Below are 26,714 nucleotides of genomic sequence, written 5' to 3' on the forward strand. Positions count from 1 at the left end.
TGCACAGAACTTGCTTAGCTTGAGTTCAAGCGTTCTTCTACTGCAAAGAGCAAGTGCAGTTTTCAAACAGCAGAGAGAACTGGCTGAAAATATGAAGCTCAAGGATGTTGTAGAGGACTCCAGTAAAGGTAAGAGAATGTAATTAAAATTCAATCTGGCAAAGTAAGATGATAACTGCTGTAACTTACAGTAAAAGGGGTGGGGAGATGAATTTAGAACTTTGCATTTTAATGCAAATCCCTGCAGTTCAAACAAACAATTACATTGGAAGGAGTAGATGCACATAAATACATTTGCTCGTGCAAATATAGGACATTCGGTGAAGCAAATTTATAGGACATTTGGCTTAACTGTATATTCCCACAGACAGTATTGCTTTCCCCAGCATTTCTTCTGTTTTCTTTTCACTTCTATTTTTTTTCAGTCTGGAGACAGTTACTTTAACTATTCTTCCTATAACCATTTCCCCACTGCACCGAATCTGACTTAAAAAGAACCAGAATAAACTATAGTCATTTACCTCAGCTACCTTCCTAGAAACTATTCAGCTCATCAGTATTCACATCATTATACATAAAGGTCTTCAATACAAATGTTATTTGTTGATTCATGCAACATAGAAACTTGCTATGGTGGAATAGCCAGGCAAATACAGTGGGGGGTTAAAGGTATGATGGTAACTTCACGGGTTAGGAGATACAAAAGGACACACTTAACAAAACAAACATGCACTTGGGTGTCAAAAGACATGCAAACGTGACAGCAACATTCATGAAGGTAGATAAAATATTCTAGTTTTTTGAAGAAAAAAAACAAAAGCAAAAAGACGCTGTTTGGAAATAGACGTGCTTCTCCAAACAGGTGTGAGACAGACAGTCCATCTAGCAATGCAAATGCCAAAAACAGACAACACTGCAAATGAGGACACTAAGATTTAGCTGTGCACCATGGCTTCCTTTTGTACCTCTTCTGGGATTACTTGGGGAACCTTGTCCCCTTCCTTGGCAACATCTTCCTGCATGGGAGCTGGTTTGTCCGATTCCTCAGAAGAAATCACGCCCTCTGCTTCTCCCTCACTCTTTTCCTTGTCAAGCTCAGGCAAACTCCGGGAGAAGTCTTCGAAGGCGGCACTGTGGTAGTCGCCAATGACTGTGAAGTCCACCTCAGCCTCAAGGCTGGAAGTTGAGCTGACCGTGATGCTTGAGCACTTGCGCTCGATGGCCAAGTGGTTGTCTTTAAGGAAGACTGAGTCTCTCTCCTGGTCTTGCTCCTCGTCCCCAGTGTCACTTTCGGGGGCCCTGTGCCGAGGTGGCTTAGATTTCTCCTCTGCGCCCTCCCTCAATCCCGCTCTCTGAATGAGACAAAAGGGAGGAAAGAAGCTATGGCTGTAAGTGCGGAATGGCAGGTTACAGCCATCAGGGCCCAATGGTTTGGGGTGGAGGGGGAGAGAGGAAGAATCATAGAAAGGGTATCAAGCACATCCCAAGCATGAAAACCAAAACTTCTCACAGCAAAAAACTCTGCAGGGAGAAGGGAAAAGGGTTTCTGATTTTACCTCCAAAACGGCAAGAAGGAAATAAAACAATGACGTTTGAAATATTAATCCCAAATAGATGAGTGGTACTTGTGGCAAAAGCAGGTGTGTGCAAAAAGAGGAGATGATGTTACGACATTAATAAAGAAGTTCAGACTCTCACTGACCATTGGGGGAAGCAGGAGGACAGAAAAGTGGAGGCAGAGAGTAGAAAAGTTTGGATGTGGGGGGGAAAGACAAAAGGTTAAGGCAAATCGGCTGCACATATTGCAGGAGAAGCAAGAACGTTTGTCAATTTCACTGAGAAGGTCATTTGTTATTTTCTGCCACTGTATATACCTCACTTCGCTTTGTAAGGCTCCTTTTAAAAAGCGCGCAAGGAACGATTCGGTGGTATCCTGAAATATTGCAGTGTCTGCAAAAAGGCGTGTGTTGTGAGAACTCGCATCTCTGGACTGATTATGCCACCAGAGGAAACCTGTTAAAAGTGTGAACTTTTCCAGGGTAGATTTTTAATCAGTGTAATTGACAAGAAAAATCAGAACAAAAGGACACCGTTCCCCTAGCTCCCCCAAAAGCTACACATACCTCTCAACTGCATCAATGTGGAAATTCCACCCCCAATCTGGCCTATATTCCTGCACCGTATTGAAACACCTTGTATTATTCATTCACAGAGAATTGTCACTTGTTAGGGATTGAGACAAAAGTTAACTGTAGTCAATGGAGATTCTCCTCATGACACCAGTAGGGTTTGGACTGTCCCCCAGGAAGTAAATGCTATTCTTTAATTTAGATGCTATGATGTCCTACTACTTAATGCCTTGTTTTGTCCAGGTTTCTGGTATGTTGAGAGGTATGAGAAAAGATAAAGCAAACAGAAGAGGAGCGTATATATATGTGTGTATATATATAAATAAATATATATAGGAGCTCAGTAAACTGGGGAAGGAGGAGGTGGCACACGGCTCTCTAGGGTGAGGTTTTACACCACAAAAGCAAGCAGTTAGTAAAACATCATTGAGACCTGAGGGGCCACTGGAGGAGCAGCCATTAAACCCTCTTCTTTCGGGGAGGCTTTTACTGATGGGCCTGACAAATCCTTTTCTTCCCAAGCTGGTTCTTGAAATTTGCTCTAGATTAGAGAAAAGGGGTTAGTCTTAAAAGAGCAGAAAGGAACTCAGCTAATGCCTTGGTTGGAGCAGTGGGAAGCTATTTTTGTCAGCCAGCCACTAGCTTGCCAAAGGCAGGAGGGGGGAGGGGGGGCTCACAAGCCAAGCAAAAAAAGGGATATCAAAATTAAGAGATGCAAGAGGGAAGAAGCTGGAAGCGTGAGAATGTTGCTGCTAGGTGTGTGCGTGGAGGTATGGGAGAGATTCAAAGCTCTCAGCGTATCACCCTTTCCCACCCTACCACTGCACGATTCCATTCACAAAACACATTTTGCTTGGATTTGAGTTAGCAGCTGGCACTCTCCAAGTTAGCCAAACCTCCAGGAGTTCTCTCTCTTTCTCTCTCTCTCTCACGCACATACACACACAGAGAGAACAATCCAAAAGCTGATGAACTGCCTGGGCCAGCAAGTTTGCATTCAGCAACTGAGCCAGGTCACACACACACACAGGACAGGGGATGCAAGTAGCGGCTCTCGGTCAACGACCATGTTAGAAGCCATGGCACATGGTGCATAAAGGCAAGTCACACAACATGCTTTATGAACTTTCCAGTGGGACAGTTCATTTGAGAGGTTACCACAGCTTCGGCCAAAGTGATTTCACAGCCAGAATCAGGAGAAGCCAGCTCAACATCCTCTTCCGGTTCTTGCTCTGACCCGACAGAAATATCTTCCTTCCAAGATGAAGACTGGGATGGTTCTCCCTCACTTGCTCCTTGTACAACAGCTAGGTAGTTCACATCCAGGGCTTTGCCATCCAAAGTGCCTGAGGCCAACTCAACATCTGCACAGCTGTTCTCTAAAAATATACCTGTTTGTAGCTCTATCTGCATCCTTGATGGATCCTTTGGTGTCTCATCGCCAGTGAAACTCTCGTACAACCCCTTTGGAGTTGCATGTTGCTCACCAAAAAGTGGGCTATATACTTCACCTTGTTCAAACATCCGGATTTTAGAAGCTACGGAGACTTCTTGGTCCATCTCATTTCTATACTGAAATAAACCCCCATGGTTCTCTACAGGTGCTGCTATATCTTGATGTTTTTGAAGTGGAGTAGTTGTATCTGTGCTAAATGCCATGTGATTCAGTGGCTCTAGACCTGGCTTCCCTTCCTTGATAACAGTGTGCAGTTCTTCCCTTTCCTGTGCTACAGCACGATAAGGATGCGGACATTCTTTGCTCCTTTTTGCTGGCCCAATCTTAGGAGAGACGGTATGGGTGGCTTCAGTTCCGTCTTCCAAAGAAGATTTATCCTGGAATGTGTCTCTTGATTCTGGAGGTTTAGAACCAGGAGGGCCAGCCTGGGATAAAATGTCATCCCTGGGTGGCTGTTTCAAGTTGGAGAATTTATCCCTAGTCAACTCTTCCAAGTCTAGAGTTACACCCTCTGTTTCTTTGAGATTATCTTTGGCTACCTCTTCCATTTCATAGAGTTCATCCAAAGCTGAGCCTTTCAAGTCTTTGATTTTATCCTTAGTCACCACTTCTACTTTTACGTGGCTATCCAATTCTTTATCTTTAGCCAACTTATCCAATACATCTGTATCTAACTCTTCAGCCTCAGAGGGAGCACCCTGAGCCGTCTCTTTCAATTCTGAGAGTTTATCCAAAGTTGATGGCTCATTTTTAGTTGACTCTTCAGACAGAGTAGGCTTATTTTTCATCATCTGCTTCACTTCAATATGGTTGGCATTGGCTGCATCTTCCAGTTCTTGGAGTCTCTGTTTATCTACAACTTCCAATTCATGGTCATCCTCTTTAGCCAACTCTTCCAATTCAGGGTGTTTGTCCTTAGAAGAGATTTCTGATGTGGTGCATTTACTTTGAACTTCAGATAATTTGTCATGGGGAGGCTGGCTTGAATCAGGGGTTTCATCCTGGGGCAATTCTCCTGGTTTTGCATCCTGTGGTTTACTCTGCTCTTCATCTGAAATTTCTGTAGTACAGGAAAGATGCTGTAGTGAGAAACCCAGGGTGGATTTCGTAATCTCTATGGCTTCCATTTGAAGGAATATTTGAGAAGTTTCAGTTTCTTCTAATTTATTAATTTCTCTTTGAGTTTCTGAAGTTCTGAATGTCAAACCTACTTTTTCCATGGCAGTATCAGCTTCCTTCTTGTCAGATTCTTCTCCACATTCTTGAAGAATACTGTGAGTTTCATCTGCTCCCTGTTCTTGCCCACAGGAGAGATAAGCTGCTGTTTCTTTTGTTGGGGACCCAGATTTTGGCTGTGGCATCGATAAATGGAAAACGCTTTGGCTGAATTCTTCTATAGAAAGATGTGCATTGAATTCTCTGTAATCTTTTGTTCCATAATCAGTTGGTTCCACCGAAGCTTTTTTCTCTGGAGTTGATGAATGCTCTTCTTTCTCATAAGCACATGACTCTGCGGTATGTATCTTTTTACCATTCTCTGCAACTTTGTCAATCAAATCTGATTTTATAATTGCTTTACTGAGCTCCGATTGTCCTCCCCCGTATGTGGATGACCTGGATTGGAACTCATCGTCTTCCTTGATCTCTGTTGCACCTGAAGCTGGTGCAAAACTGGGGCTCTTCTCTTTTTCATCTAATGACTCTGTCTGGTTTTCCTGCCTGCCTTCAGATGAGCCGGGCTTTTCTCTGGCAGGTACTGTATTGATCTTATCACCATCTTTTTCATCAGTTTCTTCAGACCCCAAATAGATTATCCTTTCTGCAGCAGAAGATACCATCTTCACCTTAGTTCTAACAGTCTCAGAATCTGAGGTAATTCTGAACACCTCTTTGTCTGACAGAGTCAAAGTAGTCCTGTGTTCTTGTATTATAGTTCTGCTTTGTTTGTTTGGAGATTCTGAGGCATGTATTTGTCCTTCTTCAACTTGGAAACCTTCAGGTATGGTACTCCTTTCTGTTGGTCCTTGGAGGTGGCGAGGTGGCTGCTCAAGAGTGGTAGAAGCTACCACTGCGGCTTCCATTTTGTCTTTCTGTTCTCCTTTCTCCTCAAGTTTAGTGGAAGCTACCACCACTGCCTCTTTTTGGTCTTTCTGTTCTGCCTCCTCAGGGTGAGTGGAGGCTATCACCACCGTCTCCATTTTATCCTTCTGCTCATCTGTCTCCTCAGTAGATTGTCCATCTGTCTCAGAAGAGTGTTTCCTGTTATCTCTCTCGTACACATCATCATAATCCCATAACGATTCAAAATCTTCTGGGCTGGCTATCATTTTGGCTTTTTCCCGAATACGTGCTCTGCCTTCCTCTCTTGCTTCCTCTTCTCGCTTTGCTGCTGCTTTGAGTTCCCTCACAGCAGTGGTCACTTTTGTTAGATCCAAATCTGGATGCTTCTCTGAAGGACCTGCATGCGCCTCTTCTTTCTGGGTCTCAACTATTTGTTTTAGTGCTAGCTCTTCCAGCCCAGAAGTTTCTCTTTCTATAAATACCCAATGCTCTGAACCCTGCATTGCAATTGGAGCAAGAAGAGTTAGCATTAAACATAAATTTCCTGAACACCTCATTATTAACATGCAGCAAGAGTCTTGCCAACATCCTTGTAGTCACTAAACTGTATTACTGCTAAAGAAACAACCTGGAGGTAGATACCTTTAAGGAGGTGTTTGTTATTGACTGAATGCATGCTGAAATCTCAAAAGCACAGTTCTGAGACTGGGGCTGAGAGCTGGATTTTAACAGACAGTATTTCTCCCTTCCCATTTGCAAACGTCTGGTGCCAAAAGTTTACACAAATCATGAGCTACTTAGTCAGCTATGTGTGATTCTCACTGCTCAATTGATGGTTTTGAAATTCAAGGTCTCGTGATCAAATCAGAATTATAATGTAAGCTTTAAAACAGTATTCAAACTTTGATTTAAATTAACCACATGTTAATTATCTGCATACCTAAACAACAAACTCAAGCATAGTTATATTCACATCTAACTAAATCACTTTGTAAGTTGGCAAGTCAAGTTACTGTAATGAGACTTTCCCTTTGGTGCCTAAATTTCCACAATGAAATTCATCCAGATCTTTCATATCTCGGTATGTCTGTGTGCAAGAATGATAAACATATTTCATGATGGGAATGGGAGGAATCCCTTTAGCCTATAGTCAAGAGCAAGACTACAGAGTGAAGATCCTGTTGCACCCTGTTTTGCTAGGCTCCAGAAGCATCCACAGGTTCTCTGCACTGAGAAAGCAAGTGAAATGGGTTGAGACACTTTTGTTCCTTCACATGGTATTCCAGTGCTCTGGACAAACTTGAGTAGATGCAACGATTTTGGTCCAGTGCCCCAGTTAATATGAACTCAAGTCCAATTCCATTTTTTTTAAAAAACAGATTAGAGTAGGCATCCCCAAACTTCGGCCCTCCAGATGTTTTGGACTACAATTCCCATCATCCCTGACCACTGGTCCTCTTAGCTAGGGATCATGGGAGTTGTAGGCCAAAACATCTGGAGGGCCGCAGTTTGGGGATGCCTAGATTAGAGGGCTAGAACTAGGAAGGCACTGCTAAGAAAGTAAATGGCAGAAACTGTTATGCAAACTGCTTTAAAAGGCAGTACAGCAAAGTGTAGGAGGCAGGGAAAAGAAAACCTAGTATTTTGTGTACCACATAGCACAGCAGTACCAAACTACTTAAACACTGTGTATGATGCTATGTAGTGATTTGCTTTTTATGTCATGTGTGTTATCCAAGCCCATCTCCCATTGAATGTTCAGTCATCACTGTAGAAGAAAGCAGGAAGATAGCGCACATATTGCTGAAATGGTGGCAGGAGGGGTGGGACAAAGAGGTAGGTTGCGTCCCTGGAATTATGTGCTGGGGTCTTTTATATATATAAAATAATGATGATGATGATGTTAAGCCCTAGACATACAGCAGCCCATTGTCGGCTAGTTAAATATCTTAATTGTGGTTGGAGATGTTACTAGTGATTTCCCCAAAGATTGGAAGAATGCATTGCAACAGAGTTTTCCTGCTTCTGATCTGGTGGAGGCAGCGTTGATTTGCTCCAGTGCCATGCGCTCCATTGTGATACAGTGCCATGAGTCAGTCTGAGAGGCTAATTACACCTCAGTACTCTTCAATAATGGAAGGCAATTATGGAGCAAACAGTCGTGCAGGTCTGAATGTATGCACAGAATGAAGTACCAATCATTTACAGCTGTATGTTCAAACCTTGCTATAGAAAAATTTGTGTCAACTGCACTGATGGGAATAAAAACAACATGTAACTCTATTTGCCTTGTCCCATTAAATATATCTTCAAGAAAACTCAAATGTAAAACATCATTTCCATTTCTATCATTGCTGAGTCTCCTAATAACTAGTGCTGTGACAAATGTTCACTCATTTCAACATCAAAATAGTATTTTCAAAGCAACCAGAAGCATGTCCTTAAAAAGTCTTAAATGGTCATCTTTTTCTGAAGCTGGCATTTTTCCCTCTATCCTTTGTAGGGACATTGCAGCTTGGTTAGAGCTTCCTTTTCTTTCCTAGAGTGATCCTAGCAAATCAGGGATCAAACCAACACCTTGTGAACTATTAGATTTGCCTATGTGCTTATGTCAAAAGGGAGAAACAAAAATGGATTCAGAGTGAAGGCAATGCTTCCTGGAATGGTCACATGGGTGACCCTAACCAATTAGAGATCTTGTAGTGAATCTGATGACATACATTATATGCACAGTGCTTCATACACTACAATCATACAATCTACTGTACTCTGCTGTACAAAGGGAAAACTCACATTCATTGTTCTGCCTGCCTTTGGTTCTAGCCTCACCACTCAGGAAGGTTGCCAAAAAGAAAATGCAGCCCCTTGGGCTGAAGAGGTTTTCCCTCTCTTGGAAACCAACTATTATGCTGCATGGCATCTGCCTTTGTTGCCATGCCCCGAGGAAAACTAAGCACCCATACTCAAGTTGGATTGATTGTCTCTCCATAATATAGTTTCTCTGACTTATCTTCTCTCTCACTGTCCACTAGAAGGCACTTCTCTGTAACTTGGTCCTGGGCCATGCTGATACAGTTAAGGCCCAAACTTTTTTTTCCGTAATCTTGAGAGCTATGCCAGAAACCACATTCAGTACTGGCACGAACTGTGCATGCTATCCATCCTAAGATAGGAACTAGCTTTCAGAGTGAGTGGGTTTGACAACTATGGTGCCTGTGCGAACAACTATTGGGTTGTTTATTGTTGGCTGTGAAATGCCACAACCATTGCCCAGGTTACAAGCTGTATATGCATGCACCTCCATTAACTGCGAACTGAATACAATATCAATATTACTTTCCACTGCAGCTGATTTTCATACAGTTATCCTATTCAAGTACCAGCTAGGTTCAGGCACGCTTTCAACAAACTTTACCCCCATAGTCAGTTGAAGAGTCTACATATACCACCGTCAGAGCAATATTCAAAATCAACCACATATCTGCCCTTAACACACCAAGAATTACTAGCTTGGATGGAATAACTTTATAACATCGTTTTGAATAAATTTCAAATGAATCCCCAATTTACTGACCCTTGCTAAATATGGCTGATCAACTGTAATTAACAGTGTGATCTTATACATGCCTATTCAGAAGCACATCCCACCGAATACAGTGGGTAAGCATGTATAAAAGATTGCAGCCTAAACCTTTCTTACTGCAAATGGAAACAAAAAAGAGAAGCAGATACAGAAAGAGAGAAAAAGGAAGGGTGGTGATAACCTCAGGAGAAGAAACATGGCTTTTCTGTGTAAAAGACTCCATGATTAAGGCAGCTCCATGCTCAGATGACAGATCCTCTGGAGAATCCTCTTCTGACATCTATTTCAGCAGGGGAAACCCAAGACCCCAAGGCAGATAAAGAGGCAGAGAGAGAGAGAGAGAGTGAGAGAGAGAGAAATAAGTAGTAGTAGAAGAGACGATGAGTGACAGAGAGATAGTAAATAAAGTATGGAGAATACACTCCATTCCTAGAGTTTTCACTTTCATCTTCCACTTTTACCTGACAACTTTTCTAGCATGAAAACACCCTATCCTTCAGCTTCCATTGTTTCCATGCCAATGACAATAACAACGACCTAATGAACTCTACTTCTATCTCCTATAACGCCTGAAGACAAAGAGATCCACCTTGCTTCCATCATAAAGGTTTTAGCTCAGTTCCAGACAGATCTTGCTCATTGCACAACCTTTGATCTAGGAATATTCGGCAAACTATGAGCCTACCTAGATGTGATGGGTGCACTCATGGCTGTTTATTCCATGTTTACTACATTCACAGACAGAACAGATGGGGTGTCCAATTTTACTATCGAAAGTGGCATGCAGCCTTCCTCATATGCCTTTGCTTCAGGCACCTTTGTTCCTAGACTGCTTTACATTCCTTTTATTGGAGCTGAGTTGCGAGCAAAATTGTTCTGAGCAATGGAGTGTGGAGAAGTAAGTGGGGAAGGACTCAGTTCTCCTCATCTATGCCCCTGTTTTGATGTGGAAGCAAGACCTCCATCCCACCTTATGTGCAAACAGGACAGACGTAGAATGACAAACCTGTCTGCCTCCATCAATTTGGTCCTACTGCTTTCAGCCTCCATTTGCTTGTACCTTTGCCCAGAAACCACTGTTTTAAAGTACCAAGAAGCAGAATGAGCACCACACTAAAACTCAAACCACATAGTGGTGGGTGATCCATGTCCCAACCATAAAGGCTGGCGAGAATTCAAATGCAGTAGAGATGGATGCCACATGGCCCCTGATCAGACTGGTTCTGTCATGCTGTGAGCAGATAAAGTATCGAGTACGAAGACACATAGAACAGCTGCATAGCACTGATGTGCACATACAAAACCTTCATAAAATTAGAGCAAAACAAACCTCGTTGGCCTTCTCTGGGGTTCCCCTTGGTGTCTCATCCTCATGTTTGGGCGAGGAAGAGGCAGGTGAGGAAGGCAGCCTCCTATCCCGGTCCCTGTGCACGAGTTTGCTGTTAGGTTCCTTCAGTGTCCTCTTCAACTCGTTGATGCTGGCCTGGTGCTTTAGCAAAACATCTTCCGGTTTGTCTAAAAACTTTTGGAGGGAGAGGGGAAGGTAACTACTGAGGTGAGGATTAGAGGAAGGAACATGAGTGGGACGAGTGATCTTTTCCGAGGTGGAAGCTTCACTGAGTTTAGAACCTCAGAGGCTGTATCCTCTGTAAAGTGAAATCTCCACTGCAATGGAGACTTTAATTTTCATGAAACCACAGCTTAGGATGACAGTTAGGGCTAAAAGACTGGCCCTGCCACTGAACTTAATCAAGCATGGTCCTGTTTTCCTTGAAGAAAAGTCACCCTGGTCAAAGAGATTCCATTTGCCAACCTTTTTTGTGTAAACTTTATGGTAATCTATAGCAGAATTCTCTTTCTTGACTCCCACAGGCCTAGATTTTATTTTATTGGAATGTTAGTCATTCTAGGGTCAACAGCTTAAGGAGCCAAGAGACAGATCTGTTTCTGTCTATTATTTCCAATCTTGAATGGTAATTTCCACTCGGTATCCTCAGGTACATCAAGTCTGCAACTGAAAAAGCTGAAGATTTAAAATCTGAACCAGGAGCCAGATATAGGCTATGTCAAATAGTAAAAAAAGGATGAAAACAGGGCTCTAGGTTTGGTATAAATCAAGTGAGTTCCGGGCCAGAATTATACAACTAAGTCATCCTCTTTTTATAAAGTTTTTACTGTGGTTAAGTGAAGTTCCACCCTGTTGGATTGTGCAAACTGTTTCAAAGAGAGGAAGACCATAAATATGTGTGCCCAACTCAAATAAGAATTTAGGTCCTGTTTCCTAACTGTGATATTCTGCACTGAAGATAGCCTCCCCTCCCTGTATTTCCAGATTCCACAGAGATGCCACAAAAACCAGTCATCAGCTCCAAGTCCCTTAAAAGCAGAGCAGCATTTCCCAAACTTTTTACAATCAAAGGACATTTTTCTTCAGAATTAAAATTGGAGTCACACACCGAAAGTTTTCTGTTCTGAGTGTCTAAGACTAAAAATAACTGGGAGTGCACTTCTTGTGCTTCTGTTTGAGTCACTGTTCTGGGTGTCACTCCCAACTACAAAGAAGCATGCCAAGAACAGTGATTTATATTCAGTGCAATTCTATGCATTTCTACTCGGAAGGAAGCCCCGATGATTTCAATGGCACTTGCTCCCAGATAAGTGTGCAAAGAGTTGCAGCTGAAGAGATGCAACTTTTGAGGATGAGTAATTCTGCTGTCTATGAACTAGGAGAGACTGAATGATTAAACCATCTCCAATGCTGAAATTCAGCGGAAGTATTTTGCCTGCAGTAGAGACTGAGTGCTTTGGGGATTCCTACAGGCATCTGTCTGGCCACTGTGAGAACAGGATAGTGGAACAGAAGGTCCTTAGACCTGATCCAGCAGGGCTCATCTTGTGCTTTTAAAGAGGCAAGGCAAGAATAGCTAGTCATGCAGCCTCCTTTGTGAGTGAGCAATTAAAAGGACTCTTCAATTGGTATGCTGCACCAGACTAGCAGTCCTCTTCTGCCATGCTAAAGAACACATTTGGGGAATGACTGCCCTAGAGGCTGAGAAACTAAGAACTGGAAGTGTGAGCATCTCTGAATCAGTTTGCCCCTTGCCCCATTCATGTACTGGTGAGGTTGTAAATAAGGACCATAAAAGGGTTGCAATATGGAGCATGCAGAAGTAATGGATGGTAAAACGACACAAAGGGAACAATAGCCAGCACTGAAGATCAGGTGTGTGTAGATGGATGGATGGACGGCCAGGCAGGAAATCAGTAGCTGAGACACACTGGCTGTCTTGCGAAACTAAAATTTTAGCATGACAACATTAGTATGCAGTGACAGCATTTCATTCTGACTGTGGTTTGCTTTCCAGTTTTGATTCTAGAGCCTGATTCAAGCCTGCTAAAAATAAATCAACCAAAACCATCATCATGGGATTCAGGCTAATTTGAATGGAAACCCTACAGTTCTTCTCTGAAAGGGGAAAAGGTTGAGGAATAACTCTGCATAGTAGGAGAAATCTGCAAATAATAAGCTGTGTGGAAAGAAAGAGGCTTAACCTTCTTCTTCACAGCCTGTGCAAGATACTTTAAAAGCCTGGCTTGGGACAGGGCTTTACTCTTATTTTTAATTCACCCATCAATTGGCACTCAAGTTCACCATCCAAAGAAAAAACTGAAGGGAACTTGGTTATGTTGCTTTCTACTGATTGGCAGCTTAGCAAGGTGACTAGGTGAAAGCTCCAATTTCAGTTCTACCCTTGTTGTTGTTTAGTCGTTTAGTTGTGTCCGACTCTTCGTGACCCCATGGACCATAGCACGCCAGGCACTCCTGTCTTCCACTGCCTCCCGCAGTTTGGTCAAACTACCCTAACCTGCACCAACTTGGGAGTTAATGATGCAGATCTTCTGACCTGCCACTGAGTGGTGTACATTCTAGTCATAACTATTTCTGCCTCTGAAATACCTATTTCCTACCTGAGGACATCAAGGCCGGAAAATGGAAAGAGAGACAATGGGATACTAAGGAAACACAGGAAAGTGTCAGTTGGGTATTAAAATATGGATGATTTCCTAGGAAGCAAGTAGCTGAAATGACCTGGCTACTGCTTGCTAGGAGGGCTGCTTGTGGAATAAAAGATGCTTCCAGCCTGAATGCATCTTGTATCCCAGTAAACAAGGGCACAATCAGTGTGGTTTGCATGTCTAAAAGAGGATGAGCACTAAGATGCACTGATGAGGCGTTAAGACATTCCAGAAAGAGAATACCTCCTGCTTGTGCCTTGGGGTGGTTTCTTGTTCCGGCTGGCAGCAAAAAGAAGGGGGAGGGAAGGAACTAGCAGAGTCAGTCAAGGGAACTCATAGAACACACATTATACTGAGGTTTTAACTCAGGAGCCAAGAAAAAAACATCATCTGTAATGCCCTGTGGTTTCAGCATGGAGTTGCCAGCATTGGAAAGGGCTCTCTATGGTGTAGCCTTTTTCCTCTGCAAATGAGGAAACCAGGAATGGTGTGTGCCATAAAAATCTACTGATGAAAATTTGGGAAGTGGAGAAGGTCAGAGGAAATCACATCTCTGGGGCACAAGGGCAGATTATTATTAGTTAGATAATGAACTAAATCCCATTTCATATATTATGAGCTGAGCCCCAAATCCCTGAGAATTCAAGTTTAAAAATATATCGGCTGTTGCCATTAGCCAGCCTTCCTTGCTTCCACTATCCGTGCCAAGCAAAGCTACCCTTGTGAAAGGGGTATGTAGCTGGCAGGGATCGCTAGAGGTAGAAAGGGACCTATAAGCTCCATCCATTCATGGGGTGGGGAACAGCTTGATTTGGAAAGCCCGATTCTGAATTGAGATGAAAAGAGTTTGCTCCTCACTTAACTCATCCCTTAATTCAAAGAGTAGGAGCCAGGGGGGAGATAGGGCAGAAACCTCCCTTCAGGGGCAGATCTCTCAAAGGCTCAATGTAGATTTTGTACCTTCAGCTCCTTGATTTTTGTTGGGGTGGTCACCTCTTCATCCTCGGTCTCGGACCGCGTTCTTCCTCCATACCTGCTGTCTTCGTCTCTCCTGTCTGACTCTGTCCCTCCATCGTGATTCTCGCTGACTGAAGCTGGGCGAGAGAATTCTGTGCAGAAAAGAGAGAGAAACGGAGGAGCCCTATTTTGTCCCATTGAGTCCAGCCAAAAGCAAGAGCAGATTTGTTCTGCACATGCTACTGTACCTGCTTTTTAATACTAGAAACAATGTAATCTCAATATTTAAAAAAAGGTGCAGAACTCCCCTTTCCCTTGGGGGGGACACCCCCCCCGCCCCAGGCTCATGATCTCACACTGCCATAAAATCAGCTCTGGGATTCAAGTCTTATTTTGATCTTTGTTTTCCTGAGATTCCTTGACACACACACCCCCAAATAAAAAACATTACTCATGTGCATTGGGGCTGACCATCTCTTGCTTAGCACACTATATAATAAGTGGCTTACTTTATGCTATATTTAAAGAGGAACTATCCACCTGACGTTTACAGCATGTTACACCCTGAAAGAGAACTTCATGAAAATGCTTTACCGTTGGTATCTAACACCATTAAAGTTGGCAAAAATGTACAGAACCAGGTCAAGCATTTGTTAGAGACCTAGAGAGGCAGAGGGTACGATGATACACATGTGGTGGAATTGTAGGAAAATAAGGGAATTTGGGGACATAATATATAATGAGCTCAAAAAGATGTTTAAACTCTCTATTGAAAAACCCGCCGAAGCCTTTCTACTGGGTATAACAAGTATGGACATTCCCAAAAATATGAGGAAGATCTTCCTATATGCAACTGTGGCAGCAACAATTTTCGTAGCCAAAAATTGGAAAGGAGATTCCATCCCGACCAAAGTGGATTGGCAGACAAAATTATTAGAGTTTACAGAATTATCAAACATGACAGGAAGAATTAGAGATAATACAGACCAAACATTTATTAATGGGCTATTTATATGAAATATCTTAATGAGCATTGTAAAAATGTGAATTCTCTGACAGGCTTAGAATGACCCTGTAGAAAAACAGAAAGTCTTATAAAAATAGAGATATGGGTAAGATTGGAATGATAACGAAAAGTGTGTTACATAAAAGAAATCTGGGACCCCCAGAAGCTGTGTTATAAGAAATTTATTTACTCTTTGCAATTTGTATATCCTTTGGTTTTTTGTTTGTTGACTTTTTTTCTTTTTTAAAACTAATAAAGCAATTAAAAATAGAGGGTGCTATATATGGAAGGCAGAAGAGGAGGTATATCACCTGCTCTCCCATATTGTGGATCTATTCCTCAGGAATGCATCTATCTCTGGTCAGCTCACTGTTTCTACATACAGTAGTGACTTATTATATATTAGCCCCATGAAGTAAGAATGCATTGCTAACCCCTTTGCTTAAAATTAATGGGGCAACTGCTTAACCAATGTTGATCACTTTGCTATTGTTACTATAAAATATATATAAAGCAAGCACAGTAAGTGCAGTTGAAAAGTGCTGCTCTTTGCATTCTAATCTTAATACATCCAAGAGCTGTTCTTCAAATCTTGTGGAGAATCTTGCTACCAACCTACCAAAATCTTAAATGGAGCTCCTGTCACCCACTTTTTTAGTAGCTTCTAGGTTTAGGGATGCGGGTGGCGCTGTGGGTTAAACCACAGAGCCTAGGGCTTGCCGATCAGAAGGTTGGTGGTTCGAATCCCCATGATGGGGTGAGCTCCCGTTGCTCGGTCCCTGCTCCTGCCCACCTAGCAGTTCGAAAGCACGTCAAAGTGCAAGTAGATAAATAGGTACTGCTCCGGCGGGAAGGTAAATGGCATTTCCGTGTGCTGCTCTGGTTCGCCCGAAGTGGCTTTGTCATGCTGCCCACATGACCTGGAAGCTGTACGGCGGCTCCTTCAGCCAGTAAAGCGAGATGAGCGCCGCAACCCCAGAGTTGGTCACGACTGGACCTAATGGTCAGGGGTCCCTTTACCTTTACCTAGGTTTACGATAGTGTAATGCAACATGGCAGAAACGTGGTGAACAAGACCACTCCATTGTTGTAGTTCCTCATCCTCTATGGCACAGAATTCCCTTTCTAGGGCAGTTTTTCACTTCTGCTCTCTGTTTCTTCAAGAATAGAAGCTGAGTTGCCTTGGGGAACATAATATTTCTAACAACACAGGAAGAAAAACCTCTCCAGCATTCACAAAAAACCCCCAATATCTTGTGTCCAGAAGTTGCAGGCGGCAGCTCAGGTAAACTGAAAGGGCTAATGGAATCATCTGCTTCTTCATTTGCTTCTTCATTGCTGAATCCCTATGTTAAACAAGTCCTAAAGTAGGGAAATCCAGCCCCCCCCCCCGAACAAATGAACTCGGTGGTTTAGACCAGTGGTCCTCAACCCCTGGGCCACGGACCAGTACCGGTCCGTGGATCAATTGGTACCGGGCCGCCCAATGAACATTTAAATACAAATTAAAATTTTTAAATCAAAACAAACTAAATAAAATATAAACAATCAACATCCAAGAGTATTAAAAGAACTGGCAGAGGTGATTTCAGAACCACTGGCAATAATCTTTGAAAATTCCTGGAGAACAGGCGAAGTTCCAGCAGACTGGAGGAGGGCAAATGTTGTCCCTATTTTCAAAAAGGGGAAAAGAGAGGACCCAAACAATTACCGCCCAGTCAGCCTGACATCAATACCAGGAAAGATTCTAGAGCAGATCATTAAGCAAACGGTCTGTGAGCACCTAGAAAGAAACTCTGTGATCACTAAAAGTCAGCATGGGTTCCTGAAAAATAAGTCATGTCAGACTAATCTGATCTCATTTTTTGACAGAATTACAAGCCTGGTAGATGAAGGGAACGCTGTGGATGTAGCCTATCTTGATTTCAGCAAGGCCTTTGACAAAGTGCCCCATGGTATTCTTGTAAAGAAGCTGGTAAAATGTGGGCTAGACAATGCTACCATTCAGTGGATTTGTAGCTGGCTTACTGACCGAACCCAAAGGGTGCTCATCAATGGCTCCTCCTCATCCTGGAGAGTAGTGACTAGTGGGGTGCCACAGGGTTCTGTCTTGGGCCCAGTCTTGTTCAACATCTTTATCAATGACTTGGATGATGGGCTTGAGGGAATCCTGAGCAAGTTTGCAGATGACACCAAATTGGGAGGGGTGGCTAACACCCCAGAGGACAGGATCACACTTCAGAATGACCTTAACAGATTTGACAACTGGGCCAAAGCAAACAAGATGAATTTTAACAAGGAGAAATGTAAAGTACTACACTTGGGCAGACAAAATGAAAGGCACAAATACAGGATGGGAGACACCTGGCTTGAGAGCAGTACATGTGAAAAGGATCTAGGAGTTTTGGTTGACCACAAACTTGACATGAGTCAGCAGTGTGATGCAGCAGCTAAAAAAGCCAATGCAATTCTGGGCTGCATCAATAGGAGTATAGCATCTAGATCAAGGGAAGTAATAGTACCACTGTATTCTGCTCTGGTCAGACCTCACCTGGAGTATTGTGTCCAGTTCTGGGCACCACAGTTCAAGAAGGATACTGATAAGCTGGAACGTGTCCAGAAGAGGGCAACCAAAATGGTCAAAGGCCTGGAAACGATGCCTTATGAGGAACGGCTTAGGGAGCTGGGTATGTTTAGCCTGGAGAAGAGAAGGTTAAGGGGTGATATGATAACCATGTTCAAATATATAAAAGGATGTCATATAGAGGAGGGAGAACGGTTGTTTTCTGCTGCTCCAGAGAAGCGGACACGGAGCAACGGATTCAAACTACAAGAAAGAAAATTCCACCTAAACATTAGGAAGAACTTCCTGACAGTAAGAGCTGTTCGGCAGTGGAATTTGCTGCCAAGGAGTGTGGTGGAGTCTCCTTCTTTGGAGGTCTTTAAGCAGAGGCTTGACAGCCATCTGTCAGGAATGCTTTGATGGTGTTTCCTGCTTGGCAGGGGGTTGGACTGGATGGCCCTTGTGGTCTCTTCCAACTCTATGATTCTATGATTCTATGATTCTATGATTCATCCCCCCCTCAGCGGGCCGTGGTAAACTTATCAAACGTTGACTGGTTCACGGCGAAAAAAAGGTTGGGGAGCACTGGTTTAGACCACAGAGCCACCTGCTCCCTTTACCTACCTTCTTAAGTTCATAACATGATACAGCCCTGTGAATCATGCCGTTGTGCGCATGTGTGCATCTGTATCTACATATGAGTAATTTTTTTCTGCTATAACAAGCAGCTTTTTGCACATTTTTCCTTAAAAGCAATGGTCCCCAGACTAAGGGCGACCAATACTTTTCTCCTTGTTTGGGTGCCACTGATAAGCATAATCTCCTCCATGGGAGCCAAAATCCTTGCCCCATTTTGGGAAGCCTGGCAACCCACCCAAGGGACTCCTACGAACCATTGTTGGGGGGAAAACTGCTCTCGAGCCCAACAACAAGGAATAATAAACTTGCTCCGCTAGCCCACAACCACCCATCTCCCCAGTTGATGGCCCCATCCTTTCAACATTAGCCTTCCCATGCCCACCAGTGAACCAATCTCCCTCCCCCTCCCCAATTTGGGGCATACCTCCATCGAGGCTGCGAGACATGGTGTACCGTTTGCTGGAGGAGCGCTCGAAGTAGGGGGCAGGACGATCGATCAGGGCGCTGGCCTGTCGCGTTTGAGCCTGTGTTCGCCCACTGTAGCGGAACTTAGAGCCCATGACTAGGAAGCCCTTTGGGGGAGGCTCCGGGGACACTAACCTGCAGAAGGGGAGGAGGGAGGAGGAGGGAAAACACTGTAATGGATTAGTAGCCCGCTCAGCAATAGGATGCAAAGTACCAGCTCTGATACAAAGGCAGCAGTGACAACATCTTAAAGTTTGCAGATTTTATGCTGTGAACTGCCCCGAGATCTTTGGATGAAGGGAGGTATACAAATTCAATAAATATAAATGAAAAATTGATTAAATATGTTTAGCCAGAGGTAGCTTACAATCAACCTCAAGGCTGTGAGTTGCACTGTCTGTCATACAGGATTCTGTGCATGGAAATCTAATGTCAAGTAATGGTTTACTTAATCACTCTTTCCAGGACAAATACCATTAGATGAAATTTGTGGCTTCATGTGCAGACATCATGCATGCACACCCCACCAAAATTTTTCAAGGTTCTCATCCAGTCAGCAGGTTACCATTCATCAATAAACAGTGATTCTTACTTGCCAGAACAACCTTCTGCAAGTTATTAATGTAGCTATGTGCTCCTTCAAACCACGGTTTAATCGGACTTTGATGCCCTAATTTTGAAGAAAGAACATTTTACTTGCCCTGGTGATGCAGCAAGTGAGATTGATCTGAAGGTCCCTTGACTGTGACAATCTGAAACTTTGATGTATCTGTGTTCTATGCTGCCTTGCTAAACAGTTTGATTTATTCTACACATTAAGCAGAGTCAAGTGATAGATTTCTGGACTGTGCTGCACAATACAGGGAAAGGTTGCATTTATTTAATGTCCCTGCATGTCAAAGGCTCCCTATCTTATAATAAACCAACATGTTTGAGAGTATGCAACATTAAACGTTTCTCTTGGATTTGCAAGTTTTATGAGTCCCCTCTCCTGCCGCTGGAACTGCTACAGTCCAGAATTCTACCCCATTAGATTGACAAGTCCTTCTGCGTAAAGTGTAGAATGGCTTTTATGTCTCAAGGCAAGGCAGCTATGCTATCTCAGTTTCCTAGATCTCCACTACACATTTGAAGCTATGTGCTTCCCCGCCCGAGGCATCTCTTGTACCTTCCACCCCACAGCAACTGTTTGCAATGTTCACTTGCTGACACACACACAACTATACATAAAATTTTGGATTTGGATTGGCAACCTTCTCATGGCACTACAAAACACAAATGTTGGGCATCACAAATGTTTTGTTGGAAGCCGCCCAGAGTGGCTGGGGGAACCCGGCCAGATGGGCGGGGTATAAATAATAAATTATTATTATTATTATTATTATTATTATTATTATTATTATTATTATTAATCTCCATCACCCTGCAATGGGATGACCCTTGATATGCATGCAAATGTGTTTATGGGGAAAGTAGCATTAAAAAACAATAAAGTATGCCTATTGAAAAAGAAAATATGGTAAGCACAGCGACTACATTTTTGAACAAATGCTAGCATATTCCTGCAAAATGTGTTTGTAGCAGGCCAAACATCCAGGTCTTATTTTAATATGTTTCATTTAGTAATTGCATCTGAATCTCACCCCTCCTTGAAGGAGTTCACAATACTAAGGAATATCCCATTTCCTCCACACAACAACCCTGTGAGGTAGGTTGGGCTGGGTGTTGTTAACTGGTCTGAATCATAGAATTGTAGAGCTGGAAGGTACCCCAAGGGTCATCCAATCCAACCCCCTGCAACGCAGAAAACTCAGTTAAAGCATCCATGATAGATGGTCATTCAACCTCTGCAAATCAGAGAGCTTTGTAACCAGGTGGCTCTACGTGGGGCTACCTGTGAAGGTGACCCGGAAACTACAACTAATCCAGAATGAGGCAGCTAGACTGGTGACTAGGAGAGGCCATCGAGACCATATAACACTCTTCCTGAAAGACCTACATTGGCTCCCAGCACGTTTCCAAGCACAATTCAAAGTGTTGGTGCCTTTAAAGCCCTAAACAGCCTCGGCCCTGTAAAACTGAAGGTGTGTCTCCACCCACATCATTCAGCATGGGCACTGAGGTCCTCCAAGGGTCTTCTGGCAGTTTCCTCACTGCGAGAAGTGAGGTTACAGGGAACCAGGCAGAGGGCCTTTTCGGTAGTGGCACCCACCCTGTGGAACACCCTCCCATCAGAGGTCAAGGAAATAAACAACTATCTGACTTTTAGAAGACATCTGAAGGCAGCCCTGTTTAGGGAAGTTTTTAATATTTGACGTTTTATTCAACTTTTAATCTGTTGGGAGCTGCCCAAAGTGGCTGGGAAAACCCAGCCAGATGGGCAGAGTCGTCGTCTTCTTCTTCTTCTTCTTCTTCTTCTTCTTCTTCTTCTTCTTCTTCTTCTTCTTCTTCTTCTTCTTCTTCTTCTTCTTCTTCTTCTTCTTCTTTCTCCTTCTCCTTCTCCTTCTCCTTCTCCTCCTCCTCCTCCTCCTCCTCCTCCTCCTCCTCCTCCTCCTCCTCCTCCTCCTCCTTGGAACTTTCAATCGAAGCCCAGCACTCAATCCAGCACCACACTGGTTTTTTTTATATATATAAAATGGTTGTGTATATGGCATATGAATCAAATCATCCATTATCACCTTCTAGCCTACTTGAATGTCACGATTCTTCTGCTTTGGTGAATGAGCCAGCTGAAGAGCCCTACATGCAGCTCTCTGGGGCACTTGGTTTTTATAACCTTAACTAATTTTTTAAAACGTTCTGCCTGCCAATGCCTAAGGTTTTCCCCATATTTTAGGATTAACTAAATCAGTGCAATCTGCAGAAAGTCAACCCGTGACAAAGAAGAGCTTCCGAGCCAACTCTCTCTTCCATGCGTTCCCCGAAGACTTCCCTGGGATGTTAATGGCTGGCTGGAGTGCCAGAGGCAGGTTAGGGAGAGCAAAGTCATAACTAAGCAGGCAAGGAGCAAAGGCCATAACTACACACAGGTCTTATGCTGGAACATTTGTTGGTTTAGTGTGCAGCCATCTGCTGACACAGCTCTTTGGGGAAAGATTTATTTACACTGCGGTAAATATCTCCAGTTAGTAGGCTATGTTATTATGACAACATCTGTTATTCTATTAGTGCAAATATAGGATTGGTAGGAAGCCCTCAATGATTATTTATTTATTTGGGAGGAATATTTTTAAGAACTTTAAAACCATCCTGCGCTGCAGAGGGTTGGACTAGATGACCCTTGGATTCCTTCCACCTCGATTCTATGACTGTGACTATGGCAGGCCCACGTGCAGCAGAGGCGGGGATACAGAGACAACATCAGTGCTTGCAGTGCAGTTGGGCTGAACCAGGAATAAAAGAACAAGCCTATCCCTGCTCTGCAAACATACTCCTGATCCCTTATCATGCCCTCAGTTCCCATTTCTCCTGTCTTGAGTTTTGCCCAGTGGTCTTGTTGATTCTAGTTGACTTTATGACTCTGCCTCTTGGTTGTGGGCTTGGATTAATGGCTCTTGCCAGCTGCAGACTGAAGTCCTGCACTTGCATCTTTGCCAAATCCTAGCGTAAGCTGTGTCACTTCCCTGTATTGCTTTGGTACCAGCTAGATGCATGGAAGGTTTATCCCCTGAAGCTCTCTTATGCTCTTTCTCATGTGCTCTCCCACCCCACCTTGGAAGAAGAGGAAGTTTTGGCTTTGTGGATGTGCCCAATTTCAGAAGATTGTGAGCAGCACAGTATGCAATTGACGGCTTCCTTGCATTATGTGGAAGCCACGCAATGTGACAAAGAAACCCATAGTCAGCCCTACTTGCTTTTTGTTCTCATCTTAACAAACAAACCTTCTAAATGCATCTAGGGATGTTCTGCCAGCCGCTCTGCAGTGAATGTTAAAGGGGAAAATGGTGCCACAGGAAATGTACAGGGTAAACGACCTGGGACTATGTCTTGATGTATAAAACATTGGTCTGTCAAGATAGGAAATGCTTCAGAGGCAGACAAGTAGAAAACCTGCAAAGTGTGTGGCCAGGAGCGGGGAAAGGTTGCCTCAAAGCCTTTGCTCCTTTAATAGAGCTCAAATGTGCCTGGCAAATGTCCCATCCATTGGAGATGGAGTAAAGGATGTGTATGGACAGCTGCCTAAGAAACAGTACCTTACTGAGTCATAAACAGCTCTGCTAGTCTCAACCATTAAAGGCAGATCCGCATACATTTTCTTTTCCCAACCATAAGGCAGAACAAGTAACTGTCAGGGCCCTGAAACACACTCCTGCCTACTAAATATCCTGGTTGGCCCATGCCTGGCACAGCTTCGTTTCCCAGATCATCCTACTGAGCAGAACTCTGAAAGTCTCCCTTTAACCCTGGGTGTTGAGATTATCAAGATGCTGAATTGAGCACCAGATACCCAATTCTGCCCATGATATGCACATTCAACAGCTCAGATTGTAGTGATCTACTTATCTGAGCTGCGTTAATACTGGAGAAAGGAATGCAAACCATGCCATAGATCAATTTCCACAAGCAGCACATGAAACCCATTCCCGTGAGTGGGAATTTATGACCGGAGATACTGCATGCATCTCTCCTTCGCACGCAAACCAAGCACAATGCGCTCCTATGAGCTGTTAAAAGCTCATATCAGCAGCGGAACATGACATATGAATTGGCTCTTTGAATATTTACTGAAAAGATACAAATGAACAGTGTCTCATTGGACAGGTAAAATTCATGACCTCTCCCTTCTTGATTCATAGCTAGGGCTAGAATAAAAATGCATGCAAACAGAGGGGGCCTGGGTGGAACCATGATCTGGGAAGTAGCAACACCAAGTCAGTAAAATAATTTTTGCCTTCAAGAGAATTCTAAACCTAGTTGAAGTCTTACATAAAGCTTATTTCTCCCTCTATCTTGCCCTACCCTGTAAACTGTCTCAGCTACCAGTATGCTTCGTATTCAACAGCTGGAAACAAGATCACTGTTCCCTCTGTCAGGTAATAAGGCAACACCAACCATGCTGTAAGCTGCAAGGCTGAGGTTTTCTTTTTTAAGAGACCAGAGACTCATATCTCGGAATCCACAAATTACTCCTCCACGGTAAAGATCATATCTGGCAGGGACTCTGTTCTACAGGTTGCTTCCTGCTCAAAAACATATTTAGATTTCCAGGTGGGTGGCAATATATCTTTATCTGAAGTTATTTTCACAACAACTCCGTGAAACAGGCTAGACTGAGCAAGAAAGGATCCTTAAAGCTTTCAATTTTATCTGTAGCACCTCCTTATAGAGGACAAAGCCTTCACGATTCCCCCCCCCCCCCGGTCTCACCTGAAGAACGTGTGGTGCTCAATGCAAACTTTCCAGAGTCTCTTGGCCGAGCGGTGGTTGGGCAGTTTGAAGCCAATGGTACTCTCAAACTGCTCATACTGAAATTGCAGGGAACAAAGAACAGACATTATGACTAAGAATCAAGTCAGCCCTTACCAACTCCCCTGAGGGAATGAAGGATAGAGAGGGAGGGAGGGAGGAAGGTAGGTGCCAGCAAAAATGAAATCAAGGTCTGCTCCAGTTGAACAGTCAGTCTCCTGTTTTCCCACCAGGGTCAATTGACATCAACCGTCAGCTTCTCCTCCAGTGAGGCTGGTGGTTGGGTTCAGTTTTTGAACATGTGGTTCTTGGTGTCTTTTGGCCACTCTAAGAACAGGATGCTGGGCCTTTGGTCTGATCCAAGGATCAGCAAACTTTTTCAGCAGGGGGCTGGTCCACTGTCCCTCAGACCTTGTGGGGGGCCGGACTATATTTTGGGGGGAAAATATGAACGAATTCCTATGCCCCACAAATAACCCAGAGATGCATTTTAAATAAAAGGACACATTCTACTCATGTAAAAACATGCTGATTCCCGGACCGTTCGCGGGCCGGATTTAGAAGGCGATTGGGCTGCATCCGGCCCCCGGGCCTTAGTTTGGGGACCCCTGGCCTGATCCAACAGGACTTTTCTCATGTTCTTAAAACAGATCTTTCCAACTCCAGAATCCGCAAACTCAGTTGTGAGTGTGACTGGCCTTCCCACCCCACCCCCCAGTTGCTCCTGCCATGGACACCCAGCAAAAAGATACCTTCCCTTTCTCTGGGTTCTCTGCAAACTGCAGAAAACTCAAAGGATGGGTGGTTGGAGTTTTTCACTGTGCCAGGCATGAGAGACGAAGAAAGGTCCCTGATTGCAAAAGATGTTCTAACAACATTCCAAGGGCATATGTTTTAAAATGCCCAGCAGACTTTTCCTATTCAACACGGGCTAAGTCTGGAGACCTAGAGTGCATGTGGAAATGGGCTCTGGGGCAGAGTTTGAATGGCCAACCCTGCTTGCCATCCGCAGACCCAGTGTTCACATGTTCGGGCAAATGTGAGCAAAGAAACTGAGAGACAGAATCTTCCCATCTGGCACTGAGCTTCAAATAAAACAGAAATGGTGAGCATCCTTCTCATTCTCCTGCTTCTCCAAAGTTTGTTTCAAAGTGAAATACATATCCCTTCTTTGCTAGAGAACTCAAGAGTGGCAGCCATAAATAATTGTTGGCCATTATGTCAATGCCAAATCTATGGACCTGCTGAGCACTCATTACCCAGATGAGGAAACCCGTGTTTCTAATGTCCAGCTTCTCCCCAGGAATTGACTGTCTGCTAAAGAGTGGACTTTTTTCTTTCTTTTGGACAGGGGACACTTACCTCACCAGGTCGAATTTTGATGTAGAAATTACTCCTCTTGTATGAAATCTTGAGGATCTTGGGCCAGGCAAAACGGTTTATTCTCAGCCTGTCCCTATAAATGAGGAGGCCGTTGGCACAAACACCTAGCATGATGTCAATGCCTTCTGAATCCTGCACAAGAGCCAAAGCAGAAAACAAGAGACGAAGAGAAAGAGAGGTATTAGCACATACGAAAAACCCACCAGTGCAAAGCCAGGCATTCAGAGCAAATCCTCAAACCCTGCCACGGTATTATTTTAAACCGGTCAAGGATGTGAAAGCAGGGAAGGAGCAAGGGCAGGTTAACACACCACCCTCCTGAATTCCAAGTGGGTCACTTGTCTGCCTTTATCCCCATCTAACTCATATAGAAACAATTTCAGAACTAGGAAGAGATCATCTGACCAACCACAACTTTAGGAATATGGTCTCTACTGGTGAGCCACACCTCCAGTTCCAACCCCAGACAAAGGAGATCTTCCTAGTTTAGGCCTGAGAAAAGGGTGTTACTAGGGGGAGCATCATGGAATGCCGTTCTTCTTGGAAATACCATCAGGAATTTTGCTTTAGGAAAGCAGGCACACTAAACTGGGCGTCACTGCATGCCTTCTGTGATTCTCTATGCTTGCAAAAACAGGTTGCAGCATAGCGAGGCTACTTCTTTTCCCAGGCTAATGTTCCCCAAGCAGGCAAAAGTTGCCTGCTTAAGTATTTAAGACACAAAAGCAGGGGATGCTTCACTGGTGAAAAGGACTGCAGTGACTGAGGGACCACGGCCAAGGTTTAAAGGTGTCTTCCCCATTAGGGGATTCTTGTGGGGAGGATATTGCACTAATCTCATAAAATGAGCTTCCTGATCTTGGGAAAAATCCTGGCCAGAAGCACAAGCCTGCCAACAGCATTTGCTTGCAACATCTATTTATTACAAAGGGGGTGGGGGTGTTGGAAGCATCCTCCCATGTGCTCTAACCCATAGACAATTTTGACACTAGGGGACAGCAGAGTGCTGTTCAGCTTGCTACCAGGAATCCAGCAGGCTCCCAGAGTTGT

General features: G+C 43.7%; 1 protein-coding gene and 1 long non-coding RNA gene across 19 annotated transcripts in view; one reads left to right on the forward strand and one right to left on the reverse strand.

Moving 5' to 3' along the window:
* The window catches only part of EPB41L1 (erythrocyte membrane protein band 4.1 like 1), a 184,834-nt gene that overhangs the window by 10,826 nt on the left and 147,294 nt on the right, over nt 1-26,714 (reverse strand). For 11 of the 18 annotated variants that reach the window (XM_088674559.1, XM_060277260.2, XM_088674555.1 and 8 more), the window contains 8 exons: nt 25,644-25,796; nt 24,243-24,340; nt 18,835-19,010; nt 14,206-14,354; nt 10,559-10,750; nt 3,287-6,142; nt 2,562-2,669; nt 965-1,351 (listed from right to left, as the gene is read on the reverse strand). In XM_088674559.1, the coding sequence (XP_088530685.1) occupies nt 965-1,351; nt 2,562-2,669; nt 3,287-6,142; nt 10,559-10,750; nt 14,206-14,354; nt 18,835-19,010; nt 24,243-24,340; nt 25,644-25,796 (4,119 nt within the window). The remainder of the gene's footprint in view (nt 1-964; nt 1,352-2,561; nt 2,670-3,286; nt 6,143-10,558; nt 10,751-14,205; nt 14,355-18,834; nt 19,011-24,242; nt 24,341-25,643; nt 25,797-26,714) is intronic. The other 7 variants (XM_088674563.1, XM_088674564.1, XM_035121909.3 and 4 more) reach the window with 3 other exon arrangements.
* On the forward strand, nt 31-25,494 carry LOC148685128 (uncharacterized). Its single transcript, XR_015951139.1, has 2 exons — nt 31-128; nt 25,294-25,494. It is a non-coding gene; the product is annotated as an uncharacterized LOC148685128 (long non-coding RNA).

The sequence above is a fragment of the Zootoca vivipara genome, chromosome 7, assembly GCF_965207765.1.
Source record: "Zootoca vivipara chromosome 7, rZooViv2.hap1.1, whole genome shotgun sequence".
In the NCBI taxonomy this organism is placed as follows: Eukaryota; Metazoa; Chordata; class Lepidosauria; order Squamata; family Lacertidae; genus Zootoca; species Zootoca vivipara.